We start from the raw sequence: 16,025 nt of genomic DNA on the forward strand, positions 1-16,025 counted from the left end.
GAAGGAATAGCAATTGCAGCAAGGTTATAATTAACTTCTTCATAGTAATGAAAGACATTTTCATGAATTAAGTAATGGCATTTAGTTGATATAATTATATATTTTGCTGGATGTTTCTTTATCTGTTTATTTGAATGCACTGCAGGTGTAGTTTTTTCTCTACACTTAGGTAGAACTCAGAGCCTTTGTGAGGCAGCTGAACTGCCACAACTCATCAGCCTATGTCCCATACCTATTTACTGCTGGTGAGATGAACATAAACTCTGCTGTCAAAAGAGTTACCTAGATACTTTCAGCAAAATAATTCCCCTTCAGTACATTTTGAGAGAGAGCTTTTACTAATAGTTGTCACTTTGCTACCCAAGACTGGGTTATAACCTGTCCCTATCAACCATACAGAAATTTCACTAAAGGTCATATGTGTATCATGAAGACCAGAAGGGCAAATCTGATAACTTGTATATGCTTTGCATCTAAAGGCCTTCACTTTTACAGTAATTGGCTCTTGTAGTTTGAGAATCTTGCTTGATTACCAATTTTGCCCTGTGAGGTGGATCATGTTATTCATGAATCACTTGTCAGATGTGCAATATTTCTGCTTTCAGTCATTGTCATGCTCATGAGATTATGTTCAGATTTGTTTGAGACACACTGCTACAAACTCTCACACTAACTTTTCTTTTACAGGAGAAAAAGCAAGCAGTAAGCTCCCTTACAAGCCCCTTGCAAACAAGAAATTCTACCTTGATATCAAGAGCCACAAAAGTAGATCTACTATAACAACTGATATACTTAATCTCGGAGGGGTGAGTTGATGTACCTTATCAATACAGGATGCTCTCATCTCTGCTTTGGTGCTGTGACTTAGTATGTTAAAAGGGTAGCATAGATGCAAAATTAACTGAAATTGTCAATCAAAGGATGTATTGCTAGGGATAAGTATCATCACCTTCATATTTCAGTACATATCTGAATTGGCTCAAGTCGTCATTATCATTTGTGCAAAGAAATATTCTTCAGTAGATGATGTAATGATTAATTTAACATGAAATTTACTTGGTGTATTGGTGTGTATCATTCATAGCAAGCCACATCCTAAGATAATTGATTTTTTTCATTTAGACTGTTGAAGAATTCCTCAGCCGAGAGGTTAGCTATGTGATCAGCACACGAGGGCAACAACCAGCAGGTGGATCCAGCAGTGAGCAGCAACCCTCTCCTAGTGGTGCTCTTACTCCCCATCAGCCCCTATCATCACTGCCATCTACCTCTCATGACTCGCCATTGAATTTAGATTCTCCTAGAGAAGACACTGGCAAAAAAAGAGTGGTTGGTATTGTATTTTCTTCAGATATTTAGATTGAGCATCTAGTATGACTACCTTTGGCATAACAATTCTTGACAGGACTTAAGGCACAGCATTTCTGATGTGTGATGAATTTAAATTGTACTTGGCAAACTATGGTGTTAGCCTACCTGAAAAGGTACCTTATAAGGGGAAATCTGTAAGACTACTACTTGTATGTTAGTAATGATAACTATGTAATAATTCTGTTGTTTTCATTCTTCTATGGCTTGTAGACTTCAAAACTAATTATTATAGAAAGTGATGTTTAATCTTATCAGGTTGATATAGTTTGATATAGAAAACAACTGTCAAACTGTAGCAATACCTAGGAAGTACACAATTTAGACACCATAACTTAGCTTGTTAGTCTCAAAAATCTCTTACTTGAGGTAGCTATATCCTTTGTTTCTGGATGTCACTGCTGATGGATCATTTATGGTGTATAGAATAGATTACTACTTAGGAAAAAAAAAGGTATGATGTGTAGTCTAAATAGAATAAGGAATCTTACATGTATGGACTGGAAGAAGAACAGATAATGATGCCAAGGATGGAACATATTGATGCTTGAATTTTTTTTTATTTATTAATTTTTTTTATATGTATTATTAGTTGAAAGATACAATAAATTAATAGAAAGTTGTTTACCTTTAAAAAAGTAAGTTAATTAAGTAATGATTCAGCCCTTCTTTTTATATTAATGAAAATTTTAAGATATTTTATTTGTGTTTAGCGCACAAGAGCTGAGGTGTTGCTGGAGAGGGCATGTGTGAGGCGGCAAGGCACCAGTGATGTTCTTGAAAATGCACGTCTCTGGAATGTCCCAGTGTGGCCGCTAACAAAACTTTTGAAGTGGCTGACAGCACTGAAGGAGAGCGGGCGCTACAAGCCATCCAAAGCAAATGGTGTTGTAGCACCCAAGAACTCCTTGTCTTCCTCAACGAAGGTTACACGTCTCCGAGCTCCCTTCATCAAAACAGAGGCCTTTACTAGGTTGGTGGTTTTTCATCCTGCATTGATCAGTTCTTACCCTCTATATTTCATTAGTTGGAACTGAATTGGCCAGTAAATGATGAGTAGCTGATCAAGTCTTCTGAGAGGCAGATAGATTAAAATGTGAAGGAATGTGTGTAGGCATTTTTAAGTGCCTGTGCATATGACATCATGTTTCACCTTTCTTCTTTGCAAGGAATGTTTGTGAAGCATGTGTTGTTTATAAACATTTTGCCTTACAGACAGTACAAGCCTCTTTATAAAGAACTACCCATCTGGCCCGAACTAAATTTGTTCAATCCTCCTGGAGTGTCACCATTTGCAGACCCAAAGCAGGCCAAGGCCCGGCAACAACCAAAGTCATCCACTTCAGTACTGAGAAATGACGAGAAAGACAGGTCAGTGTTTATAGCTTTCTAGGATTGGAGGTTTTCTGTGTTTATGCCTATTACTCATCAGATTTGACTTTTTCTGCTTGAAGGTTTTTGATAGTGTAATGAGAAAAAAGTTATGTAATTGTTCTATCTTCTTTGAATGTTCTTATGGAGAGTGGCAAAAAGATAAGATAATTGAATTTTAAAGCAGGGAAATCTTTGAAAAATTTATTAATGTCTGCCTTCTGTTACCAGCAGTAATTTACATTGATAACTCCCTGTGTCTAGACGAATGAAGGAGCGTGCTCGTGGTACCAAGGCCAGGGAGAGTGGCTATTGTGAGCTCTGCAGCACCACCTACACAAACCTAACTCTTCACCTGAAGTCTGATTCACACACCACCTTTGTCCGGAACGACAAGAATTACTTGTATCTTGATGAACTTATCAGTGGGCAGAAACAAAACTGTCAGGTTAGTATGTATTTCAGTTGTGTTTCTCATCTTCATAGATTCTGTAACTGGGAATCATTATTTTGTCTCTCACACCTGCACTCTTTTATCTTTATTTTTCATTTTTCTTCTGGGTTTTCCTCTCCTGTGAGGAGTTTCACACATATCCACTTCCTTTACAAACTGAACTGAGGGAGTGTTCTATCATCAGGCAATCCCTTACAATTTTCAGACATATTTCTGTACTACAGTATATTAGTAATCAGTTTTGTAGCATAGGAAATATAAAGTGAACCTCTAGTTCTTTCTGCTCTTCTTTTGTTCATGGAAATTATGTTCCTTTATTGATCTGAATGTTACCAAAAGATGACCATTACAGTGAAAGGGCTGAGTTGATAGTAAAAGCCGTTGTTTGTGATATATGCTTCTTATATCAGCAATGTAATTTTCATAATGATTGGTATAATATGTACAATGTAAGAATAATAGTAAGGTTCATTGTTTATGTAAAAATGGTAATTCGGATATATTTTACAACTTCACCTACTTGTTTTCTTAAGATATTTGCTGGATCCCAATGAGGTATAGTGGGTTGATGCCCCCAGAGAGACCTGTGGCCAGCCTGAGCAGCAATCACCCCAAGCGACTGCGTAAGCAAATTGTCTTCAAGGTTTGTATGTTTTTTGTTGTTATGGCATGGTAGTAAGATCCCCTCCCCCTCCCCCTCTCTCTCTCTCTCTCTCTCTCTCTCTCTCTCTCTCTCTCTCTCTCTCTCTCTCTCTCTCTCTCTCTCTCATACTGAGCTTCATTTTACAAAAGTTAAGTCATTATTCTAGTGGAAAAAAGGATGATTAATTCTGGACTGAATTTCCCATGTACGTTTGCAAGATGTCTTAAAGAATCTCCATGTATTTTTCAAGAAGGTAGGTGATTAGCTTTGGTAGTTAAGTTTTTTTGGGGTTTACACACAATGTTTAATAAATATTTGTCTTTCATAAGTAGTTTCAGAATTGCAAAACACTTCAACCAAAGATATTGATATGTTATGTAAAAATACTATTTGCACAAGTGAACTTGTGTTCTTAACATGAAGTTAAACATTGAAGAGTCAATCTTGTGATAGGCCACATTGAATTTAATGTATCTATTTCAAAGTTATTGAAGTCTCTTATCTCGGTATTGCCATTTAAGGAACTCAAGAACAATCCAAATATGATGGAGTGGAATGTGGAGTTAGATTCACACGTTAGGCCAAATGTAGAAAATAATATTGCTTATGAAAAGATTTGAACAGGAAAAATATTGTCGTTGCTGGAAAATGGTGGACAATTTTCAGTTAACATTTGGTCACTGTCTGAAAATCCATCAGAAAATTAATATTTTGCATTGAGCACATCCAATATATTGAAGTTCTGCCTTATTTCATACATTATAGTAAATATATATGTATGTTTATTAAAGGTTATAGTGCTCCACTCATGTCATATTTCTTCATGTATGCACACCTTAAGGCCTCTCCTTTTCAGGTAAGTTAACGGTTTAGGTGTTAATTTTGATTTGGTCTTTCATAATACAAAAGGGTCATTGTATTTTTTGAGAAGGGAATTCAAGATGCAGTTCTTGTTTCTTCATGTATGGATGAATGTTTTGAGACATCAGGTATGAGACTAGATCAGTGGATGCAGAAGTCATGTTTTGCAGATATGGAAACATGTAGATATGAGAGTCTGGAAATCAGTGGATGTGGATATCAAGTTGATGTCTTTGTGGATGTTGAAGTGTTCCAAATTTTATTGTAAGATCATTATATGATGCCATTAATTGCCAAATTGCAACCGTCTTATTTGATATTGTAATGCGTAATTCTATTGTTTTATGATGAGTTTCAGCCATGTGTGTGTGTGTGTGTGTGTGTGTGTGTGTGTGTGTGTGTGTGTGTGTGTGTGTGTGTGCGTATATGCGTGCGTGTGTGTGTGCTGGATGGGAGGGGACCCAACTCTTGCATCTCACCAATGACTTTCCCTTAACTTCCATATTTTTTAAAGTAGTTTACTATAGATCTTTAGTAACTGCTGATATAGTTCATACTTGATGTTGAAAGTTAAAAACAGGGAAGTTTCTTTAGAAGCAGCAGTTTATCTGCTGTTTTGTAACTAAAGTTCTTTTCATTTATTATAAATCAAGCCAAGACCATTGCTCATTAGGGATGCTTCTTGATACACAGCAGACATTCTGACAAGTAACCATTCACCAAGTTAAGATAAACACTCTTCATTGTCTTGTACCATTGCAAACTGTCTTAAACTTTGCAAGCTTTGTTCTCTGTAGTCTCTAATGATAAGATATATGGACCACATCATCTTTGTATGTGGTGTGTGGTGCAGATGCAGATGTTTATTTCATCATTGTGGATGCAGATGTCCCAAGAATGCAGATGCAGATATCAGATTTGTCTAATTCAAATATTGATTAATTTGATTAGAATTTATTCATAAGTGTATTAACTTAATGAAACTTTTTTCCATAGATTGGTGAAACCATACATTCTGGTCCATCCCTTGTGGCTCCAGCAGTGCTCAAGGATGAGGACCTGATTACCACAAGCAAGTGTGTCTTCCCCAGCAACCTGCAAGAGAGCTCCCAGATCCCCTTGGACAGTGATCACCTAGCCCAGATTCCCTCCACCAAACCCAGTTCTCCACAACCCTCAGAGACACCGTGTTTCATTGGCCACACATCACTTCAATCTTGTACCCCCTGTACTCAATATTATTTGGGCACCAAAGGCTCTCTTCCAGCAGCTTATGTACCTGATGTTTTAGTGCCCAAAATTATTGTGTCCAAGGTCTCAAAGACTGTTAGATCTGCAGCAACGAAAAGTGACAGTAAAAGTTGCACAGCTAAGGCACTTAATGGTAAACGTGTGAAAAAGATCATAGTACCCAAGAACAGTATTGATGAAACTTGTTCTCAGCCGGTGATAGTTAGTAAATCAGCAGTTCCCCAATGCAAGTCAGTTGAAGACCTAAAGAGCAGAACCTATCTAAGGAGTGGACGTGCAGTGGAACGGTTTGAAAATATTCAACCAGTAATAAAGAAGGAACCAGATGAAGCACTGGATCCTGTAGTATACCTGAACACCATAAAAGATGAGAGTTTTACAAGTATAGAATCTGGTATGATAGAATTGCCTGAAAGAAAACCAGAAGTTTATGAAGCAATACACCCAGAGTTCAATAAGGGGCGACTGCTGATCAAGGTGGTGCAGAGAGCAACGCCTACTGAAGCTGTGGTAGATTCTTTGGATCTATCCACCAATCTTTCTAGAGCAGGTGTTGCTGAAGAAAACAAAGAAATGGTCAGACTCATTCAAGAAGCAGATTCTAAGCTTGACTCTTTTTGTCCTAAAAGGAGCAGTCGTGCATCTAAGAGAATAGGCAGTGCTGAGTTTGGTGTCATTGAAATAAAACCAGAACCAGTGACGAGAGTGCGGCGGTGTACCAGAACTCGCAAGTGTAGCTGCCGATCAGATAAGTCTGAGTCTGAAACCTCAGACTCACGTAGTGTGGCAGATGAGGCGCTGTATTTCGATATGGTGGACAAGACTGCTAAACTAGGAAAGCCAAAGAATGGTGAGCCCCTATTAGATGAGGCTACCACTCATGTAAGTGCCAAGTATAATGGTGATGTAAGCAGTGAAATAGCTAATGGGGCTCACAAAGTCAAGGGACGCAGAGTTAGCCGCGCCAACAGCGATGAGTCTGATAGTAACTCTGGCTCAAAGAGTAATGGCAATATAGACCACAATGGTGATAAAGTAGATTTTAGTGTTCTTCTTGAGATCTCACCTGCTGATAGGAAAAAGTTTGAAAGTAAGAAGGCAAAAATTAGACGGAAAACTGCTGATTGGCTGCTGATATCTGAAACTGAACAGTATTATAATGAAAAGGAAGAAATAATGAGAAATAAAAATAAACTGGACTCTGAAAGTGAAAGTGATGAAAGTGATACCTGTACTGAAAACCAGGACTCTAGAAGTGACTGTTCCGATGAATCTGAGAGCACAGCCGGTTCATCGAGAAGAAACAAAGGTAAGGGGAAGCCTGCACGGCCTGTTGAGGATGACTCCAGACCCAGTGCTAAGAGACCAAAGGAGGACTTATGCTCCCAGAAGAAGAGAGGCCGGCCTGTAGTGAGCCGGACGAGAAAAACATTGTATGACCTTACAATGTTGAATGATGATGACGACGATGATGAAAACTTCTTTGGCTTTCCAGTGAGCACCACAATTCCTCAGAGTACACGAACCAGCTGCACTGTGAGTGGATCAGCTTCTCAGACACGTAGCAAAGTGAAAGAGAGCTGCAAGCACTCTTTTGATCTCTCCTCTGGTAGTGGTAAAGTAGGACGGAAACGACTGTCGGATGCCGAGAGATTTTTAAGAGACAACAGAGAATACTACCACTTTCAGGAGACAACTGAGAGGTTGCGGCGTTCAACTTCATCTTCTGCAGAAAAAGAAAAGAGTGGAAGATTGGATGGCTGTGAAGTGAAAGAAGTAGAGAAGAAAGAGGAGTCGAGATTACGGGAACCACCACCACCTCCGGTATCAAAAAAACGGTCTGTGGTTGATGGTAGAAGGGTGACTCGTAGTGCTGGTATTATTTTGGAGGAGCCTGATTCACAGGGCAAACCAAAAGTGAAAAGTGTTGAAAAGAATGACTCAAAGTGCACAGGAAAGAATGTAGAAAAAACAGATGTCAAAGAGAAAGACAAGAGAAAACTCCCTGATGATCCAAAAAAGAAAGCTCCTGAAGAAGACAAAAGGAGAGGTTGTGAGGGAAATAAAAGAAAATGTGTGGTTGAAAGTAGAAGGATTAGCAATGATGTTGATAAAAAAGAATCTGAAGACAAAAAAGACAGTGATGTTGATAAAAAAGAGTCTGCAGGCAAGAAAGGTGGTGATGTTGAAAAAAAAGTGTTTGAAGACAAGAAAGATAGTGATATTGATAAAAAAGTGTCTGATGACAAGAAAGACAGTGATGTTGATAGAAAAGTATCTGAAGAGAAGAAAGATAGTGATGTTGATAAAAAGTTGTCCGAAGACAAGAAAGATAGTGATGTTGATAAAAAAGTGTCTGAAGAGAGGAAAGACAGTGATTTAAGAACAACTGCATTAGAATCAGAAAACAGGACTTCAGAAAGCATTGCTGATTACCATGAGTCTGAAGGAAGAACTAAATATGTGGAGGTTTCCTCTTGTAATGCTGCAGTTGTTAGTAATAGTGAGTGCACAGAAAGTAGAGGAAAAAGAATTCTTAGAGCTGAAATTAGAGAAACCTCAAGAAGTGATTTACAAGATTTGTACTTTTCTTTTGAGGGAGTGCCTGATCAGGAGAGCTGGTACCAAACATACCAGAGACTAGTAGATGGAGTTTGTAGTAATGAGTTTTGTTATGAAGAGGAACCTCTAAAGTTTGTATTACCTTATGAAATGCCAAAGGAATATGTCAGAGACTTTCTTTGTTATAAGAAAGGTATGTTAGCAAAGAAAAAAAATGATCTTGCAGACCTTGTTCGAAAGTCTCCAAGGTGTCATGCATCTACTCTTGCTCTTTTTTCTGATATTATACCAACCAAAAGAGTCAAAAATGCTAAAGTCTTAAGATCTGCTCCAGTCAGAGTGGAAGAAGCCTCATCAGATGGAACCAGTACCCCTGGGGCAGAGTCCACTAAGCTACCTCCTCCTGAATGCTTTGAGTCCACTGAGGAGTTAGCAATCTTAGCACTACACATTGACCACATAATGAAATCTGAAGGATGTTATGAGGAAGTGCCTGTTTGCAATCCACACATTGAAGACCTGAAAGAATCTGAAGGACTGGATTACAAAAAGACACCTCCAAAGAAAAGGGGTAAGAAGAAAAGGCTGATGGCAGGATCTAAATCTGAAAAAGCCTTTGAAAATGCAGCTAAAGAGCTTAAGTTGTTTGATAATTCACTTGCACAAGAGGTAGATCCAGTTTTTATAGCTGGTCTTTGTGATGACATGAAGGACTTCCTGATTCCAGAAAATATTCTTGCTCGAGAAGCATCTGAAGTGGTGGAAGATTCATGTTTTTGTGTGTGTACTGACAGAGCTTCGTGTGATGAATTTTCTAGTGCAGATGATAATACTGAAGCCAGTTCAGAATGTGTCTCTCTTTGTGATTCTGAAACAATTGACTGTTCTGTCATTAGTGAACCTAAACGTGGGCGTAGTGCTAAGAAACGTCGGAAAAACTTAACTGGCTGGCCAAAGACCCAAAAGCGGAAGAAGCCAGCACCATCTCATACATCAGATGATAATGATAGTGCTTTGGGATGGGATGATCTTGAACCAAAGAAACATAGGTGTTGGAAGAAGCAACAAGACTTTAGCCTCCTAGAGCAGACCACATCTGAGAGACTTGCTGCCCTGGCTGCATGTGATCGGAGAGCTTCTCCTAGAAAAAAGGCTTCTGTCTTGTACATGGACACGTGGCCAGTTAGATTTCGAACACAAAAATAGATTTTATAGAAGTATACTTATGACTGAATGATTCATATTGGATTGTGTGATGCATGAAGTGTTTATACATATTTATTATCAACATGTATGGTGTGTGTGCTGATTTGTTTTTCAAAAGATGGAACCAAGGAGTCTCAGGATAGCTCTGTAAGAGAGTGATTGAAGTGTTTGTACAGGTAGGATTGCCTAAGTTAATTTGAATTTGAGTGACTGTTGAGGAATGACATGTTTATTTTTAAGGTAAGCATTTTGTATGATTTTTCATTAATGCAAAAATGATATATCTAGTTATGTGAATAGTTTATTCTATTTATTTTTTAGACAGTTAAGTGAAGGCCTAAAAGTTTCCTTACATTTGTAGTGTAAATGCCACTTTTGAATTCTCAGCGTTTTTCTTGTATTTTCTTTACTTGGGTACAAAATCATAATTCTTAGTGGCTTTGTATACGGTGTTCCATTGATGTTCACCAGACCAATATATATATATATATATATACGTATATATATCGATATATATGTATACCTCCTACACATGATTTGAAACATTTACTATTTTGTAGGACCAACATTAGCATACCATGATTTGACAAATTTTAGCATCTTGAAAACAGTCTGATCTCCATTTTTGCATTAATTTGTATCTCTTAATCATAAAAAATTAGTGATGCAAAGATGGTGAGTATAATTTACTTTTTAAGAAGGAAGCTAGTTGGGACTGGCCATGACCTGTTTGTTCCCTAAGGATTTCACTGTCACTGTCAGCACAAGGAAGGCAAGACAAGGCTTTTTATGTTAGTCAGGATGTGAAGTCAAATTTAATTTGTTAACATGTCTTTTATCAACTCCAGAATGAGGATGGACACACACACACACACACACACACACACACACACACACACACACACACACACACACACACACACACACACACACACACACACACACACTATTGAATTTTAAGTTCACTCTTGTCACCAAGGATTTTTCTCTGATAGGCAAGTAATTACTACTTTCCTTATGCAAAAAAAAAAAAAAAAAAGGGATGTGTTTTTGTGAAAATGATTGCTTTACCTGTGAATTGAACTGTATGAGCTTAAGGCTCTGACTGAGATGATAACTTGGTGAGCACAAGTTTACCATGTGATACTTAACACAGATGCACACATACACAGATCATAATTTTGTTTGGACCTAATTAAAGGTTTAAATGTAAACCAATTACTTAACATAAGTTCCCTAAACCAGATAGCCATGAACATTGAACTTATCATGTGCCTTGCTTATTAATTATGTATGATCATTCATTATAATGAATTCAAAACCAAAGTGTTCAGACTAGCATGACCACGCTTACTTGAGTAGGCGCTAACAATCTTTCTCTGTATCTGATGTCTGTTTCTTAAAACTTTTTTTAATTGGGATGGCCATAATATAGTCCCACAGAACAGCACTGCCTCACAAGCTATTGAATGAGAAACACATAGGGATGATTTTGATCACAGGAAGCCCAAATGATAATATATGCTATAATTATATTAGTAGTAACCAGTGCTCAATGGTTGGTTAGGCTTGGACACCATTGTGCCTCAGAACTAAAGTTAGCTGTTTCGTCACAGAAACTTAGATCCAGTCCCAGCCTGAGTAGGATGCCAAGGATTTCTCCATTGTCCACAAAATGCATCCAATGCCTGATGATCCAGAGATTTATGTTAATATTGATATTATTTGGAAAACTTCATAGTGACTACATTTTGAAGAGTCCCTTGACAAGATTACCTCATCACCCAGACGGCTTTCAGTGCTTCTCATAACTAGACAGTCAAGCTAAACTTTGAGTTCAGTGGTAACTCAACCACAGAGACCTAGCTGCCTCTAAAAAGTAAGTTAATGCTGCAGCTGTGAATTTGCATCATTTGGAGAATGGAAAAACTGGGCAAGGTTATGTGGGTCCCCTGCCCAGCACCATGCTTTTACTTGGATAAAGAACAGAATAGAGGCACATAATTGAATCCAATCATTGTATCAATACAATTTGATATTTAGATTCATTATCAAGTAATAAAACAATAAAAGATTTTAGTACTTAGAGAAACTACTTTCATTGATTAATTGATTATTGATGATGGCATCCAACAACTAACTGCATGATTTTTATCTTGAAAGGAATAATCTAGGAATGATTGGAGAACACTATTAATGATCTTGCTCAGGTGGTAGATTTGGTTAATGATTAACATGATGGGCAACAAATTCTAGTCACTGAAGCTTGACTATGTCTGGGTAAGAGGTTGATCTTACCAAAACACCAGGTTCTACTCCCATTCCCATCAACAGTACGGTGCCTCGGTGATGATCCCATCATCTACCTTGTAGTTGAAGTAAAGGAAGTACCTCACAAGGTAAGCTAGTCACAGGAGTATCTTCCTGAAGTTGCTACCTGGTACTTTTTACTTGGTAGTCACACATGATAGAACACTAGTGTGATTGAAACATTGGATGCATTTTTTTCCAGCATCCTTGCTGGCTTTTGCTTATCCCAATCCATCTATCTCTATACGGACAGCTTTTACAAGGTACTAACAGAACTTTAAAACAAAGTTGAATGAATTTAGTAAGGTGTGATTTTGTTGGTATTTTAAATACTTAAACAAATTTTAAATACTTAAACAAAGTGTGAAAATGTCCTACTAAACATGCCAGACTGACAATATACCTGTAGTTAAGCTGGTGATAATTCTTTACAACTTAAGAGTATAACATTTTGCTTCTGTGTATCACCCCCTTGTAGATCTAATAAGGAGTAAAATTATGGCCATCCTCTTTACTTATGATAATTTATAGTTACTCTGTAACCAGTTCACATGCCAATGGGGAGTTTTCAGAACTAGTGGCTGTCACCAGGTGGCAACACAGTATGTGTTCCCTTCACTCTCACAGGGGTAATATAGAACATACATGCAGTGTCATCCTGTAATGCATTAAGTTGATATAATATATATAGTTTTCTACATAATTCCTTCTAAGTAGTAACACAGGCAAAATCAAACCCTATTCATGAACAAATGTATATAAGTTGATTTTCTCATGAACTGGCATTGAGGCTTATTTGATCATCTCCACATTTCCAGAAGAGTACACTGTTGATCGGAAGTGTATTAATCCAGTCGACAGTTAACATGAAAACATGTCCGTGTCACTTAAAAGTCCAAACTATACAGCTCAACTTACTAGTTAATGGAAACAACAATTCTAATTAAGAATAGGCCACTTGAGTATCCTGGTGAGAGTGTTGCTGTCTAACCCAACCTGGGCCGGTTGTTTAACTTAACAAACACACTGTTGGACAAATAATTAACTCCTGCTGTAATGTCCATGCCACTGTGCCATGAGGAGGAGGAAGAAAGCTTCACATATTTCTCTCTCCTCACTCTACAGCCATCCAGTGATATGCTTGTTCTTTGCTTGAATGTTTTGCCACTTCTCAATCTTGATGAAAGCAATGCTAAAATCCTCACGAAAATAACTATACACGTATATCATGATGTTACTGAATAAGGTGGGGCATTCTATATATTACAGTCAAAGTTTTTACCTTTTTCATTGTCCAAATCAATAGATTTTAGACTTGTAATATGCTGTATTTAAGATATTGATAGCAGTATTACAAGATAATCACAAAAAAAATATTTGTTTGACCAAGTTCACGCAAAATTATCCATATGGGATATTTAAAAGTAGATACAAAATGTAAACAGTAACATAATAATCAATGTTCTATGCATCTGTATGTGTGGGATTAATATAATAGTAATTTAGCTCATGTCAGTAAGGGACATGTAGCAGCGGTGACATCTGGTGGATTAATTCTGAAAACTCCCCATTGTCCTTCAAAAGTAGAAGCTTCTATTGCTGATTTCCCCATAACACCTGCATGTGCAAGTACTGGTTGATAATTCATAGTTAGATACTCATTAGTATGATAAAGCTATGAAATTCTATAGAACTGGTGCAGACTATGAAACCAAGGACTGGTAATGAAAATGTCAAAATGTGTTAGACATGGTGATTTGGCACACTGTATCCATGTTAAGAAATTTTTGCAAAGGAAATTAACAGAAATGAAGATCAGACTATTAACACAAGATATTTTAGAGGCTCCTAGCTCTTTGTGACTCAGTATGATTAGTATTATCTATCATCATTTGTTATTGATGTCATTATCATTATTATTTTTTTATATTTGAAGTTTTATTCAACAGGAACTTATTCAAGATTTCAGTAGAATGTTTTCTCAAGCAAACAAAATTATCTTTGCTAATACTTCATGTTAATTCCAGAGAAAGAAAGAGAGATAATATTTTGTATGTTTGTGTGTGTGTTTTGGTAAGTTTCCAGTATTAATTCTGGAGTGTGTGTATGTGCGTGTCTGACATAGAGTGCTGAGGGTGGGGGAGGGAGCTGTTTGGGAAAGAGAATTAATATGTCAAAAGTTGAAAATTAAAAGAACTATAATGTAGAATTATATGGGTCATGTCACAAATGAGCAGTATGGTCATGAAATATATGGAACACAGTGTATCAGCATTAGTATCTCAATGAAATTGTTACTCAGATGTCTAGTTTATAATGCTTTGTTTAATGTTTCACATGAATCAACAGCAGCTTTTTTTAATTTCCTTTATACATACATATATACATATATATATATACATATATATATACTTATTTTGTAGAGCGATCCTGTATTGTATAAACATATGTATACATTTTGTAAATAACATTCTTCTACTGAAAATAATTGCCAATGATTCATAAATGTGAAATATACAGATATTTGTAGTATATGTCTCAATGGAACCACATATATGTAGCATTAACTTCCTTTTAGCAACAAGTTTTAATATTTTCAGCTACTCAAGTAGTGAAAGATGGCAGCAGATATAAATATCCAGCATCTCTATCTTCTTATTTGTGACTCGTTTTCATCAGTATTATAAGCATTTAAGTTTCCTCAAGCATACCTTTCACAGCATTCTCATACATCTTGTTTTCTTTCAGTCTTTTATCTAATCTCATCTTGTACTGTACTTACACCATAACTCCCACTGTCCTCATTCTATCTGGGAACTCAACCATTTTCCATCACTGCTGTCACTACTAATACCATCACTGCCTTTAGTGCAGGGTCACAATATATGGATACATATTCAATATTAAGAATAAAACTGCAGTTATCATGGAAATAAGAAGACACTTATTCTAAGATTTATTCATTATAAATTAAATTACTGGCAGGGGTGGATCCAGGATAAAAATTTGAGGGAGGCTAACCTGAATTCCTTTACCCTTAAAATTGGTGGGGAGCCTCATCAGCTGGGGGTTTGGAGCTGTAAACACCATCCCCCTTTCCCCTAAAATTTTTTTGAAAATTTAGCAATATTGAGGGTATTTTTAAGCTATATGCAGAGCTATTTCTATGTAATGAAAGCAGTTATAATTTATAAACATGACTGAATAATTAGATTAGCCTTGCTCAGTTAGGACAAAGAATAGCATTTTTGGAAGTGTGTTTCCACTTTTTATATATTTATTCTACCATTCTTAGATTTATACAAGTTTTGAGAGTGGTGCCTCGGTGGGCGGCTGGCTGCACATTGAATATTAGTCATCTGCACTAATATTCTATGTAAAAACTTTCTTCTGATAGAGATGGCAGTATTTGGGCAGGAGATCACTGGAGCAGACAGTGGTAAGAGTGGTGAGGCAGGGAAAGATGTCCACCACCATAAACAGCAGGAGAGAGAGAGAGAGAGATTGTATGCTTATTGAATGAGTTAGTTTGACCATCAATTTGCAATATAAAAAGCTTGTAACTTTGAAAGCATAACTATAGATTTTAATAATAATAATAATAATAATAATAATAATCATGTAAGTTGGGGCAGCCCAGTGGCTGAGCGCTAACCTGAATTCCTGTACTCCTTCAGATTGGTAGCAAGCTGCTGCAAGTGAAGCAAGTCTTATCAGCTGGGGCTTCTGGGGGGCAGTGTAAACCTGCCCTTCAATTTTTTTTTTTTTTATTTAGCAATCTTGGGGGCATTTCTAAGCTAAATGCAGAGCTATTTTTATGTAATAAGAGCAGTAATAATCTGCAAACTTTTTTTTTTTTTTTTTTTGTACAAAAAAAAAAAAAAAAAAAAAAAAAAGTTAAAGGCCCACTTGAGCGCTGGCTCTCCAAAGAGTTCAAAAAGTGCCAAAACCGTCAGCCAGGGGAGCAAATGCCTCGATACCTCCCTCTTAAAAGAAGAC

General features: G+C 37.0%; 2 protein-coding genes across 2 annotated transcripts; both read left to right on the forward strand.

The window, feature by feature from the left end:
* The first annotated feature begins 834 nt into the window (after positions 1–834).
* On the forward strand, positions 835–3,459 carry LOC123505382 (protein DBF4 homolog B-like). The gene is made up of 6 exons (XM_045256601.1): positions 835–867; positions 1,123–1,329; positions 2,082–2,341; positions 2,584–2,739; positions 3,004–3,187; positions 3,418–3,459. Exons 1-6 carry the CDS (start codon positions 835–837, stop codon positions 3,457–3,459), a joined length of 882 nt encoding a protein of 293 aa, XP_045112536.1.
* Positions 3,049–15,884, forward strand: LOC123505855 (uncharacterized protein DDB_G0284459-like). Its single transcript, XM_045257646.1, has 3 exons — positions 3,049–3,187; positions 3,727–3,836; positions 5,694–15,884. Exons 2-3 carry the CDS (start codon positions 3,744–3,746, stop codon positions 9,714–9,716), a joined length of 4,116 nt encoding a protein of 1,371 aa, XP_045113581.1. The 5' UTR covers positions 3,049–3,187; positions 3,727–3,743; the 3' UTR covers positions 9,717–15,884.
* Positions 15,885–16,025: the final 141 nt, after the last annotated feature.

The sequence above is a fragment of the Portunus trituberculatus genome, chromosome 18 (genome assembly GCF_017591435.1).
Source record: "Portunus trituberculatus isolate SZX2019 chromosome 18, ASM1759143v1, whole genome shotgun sequence".
Classification (NCBI taxonomy): Eukaryota; Metazoa; Arthropoda; class Malacostraca; order Decapoda; family Portunidae; genus Portunus; species Portunus trituberculatus.

Excerpts from the sequence above, each read along its gene's own strand:
- LOC123505382 (XM_045256601.1), top strand. The coding sequence starts at position 835 with ATGCTCTCATCTCTGCTTTGGTGCTGTGACTTA. Across the intron at positions 2,740-3,003 it reads AGAAATGACGAGAAAGACAG|ACGAATGAAGGAGCGTGCTC; the intron begins GTCAGTGTTTAT and ends CCCTGTGTCTAG. Across the intron at positions 3,188-3,417 it reads GGCAGAAACAAAACTGTCAG|TATATTAGTAATCAGTTTTG; the intron begins GTTAGTATGTAT and ends TCTGTACTACAG.
- LOC123505855 (XM_045257646.1), top strand. The coding sequence starts at position 3,744 with ATGAGGTATAGTGGGTTGATGCCCCCAGAGAGACCTGTGGCCAGCCTG. Across the intron at positions 3,837-5,693 it reads GTAAGCAAATTGTCTTCAAG|ATTGGTGAAACCATACATTC; the intron begins GTTTGTATGTTT and ends TTTTTTCCATAG.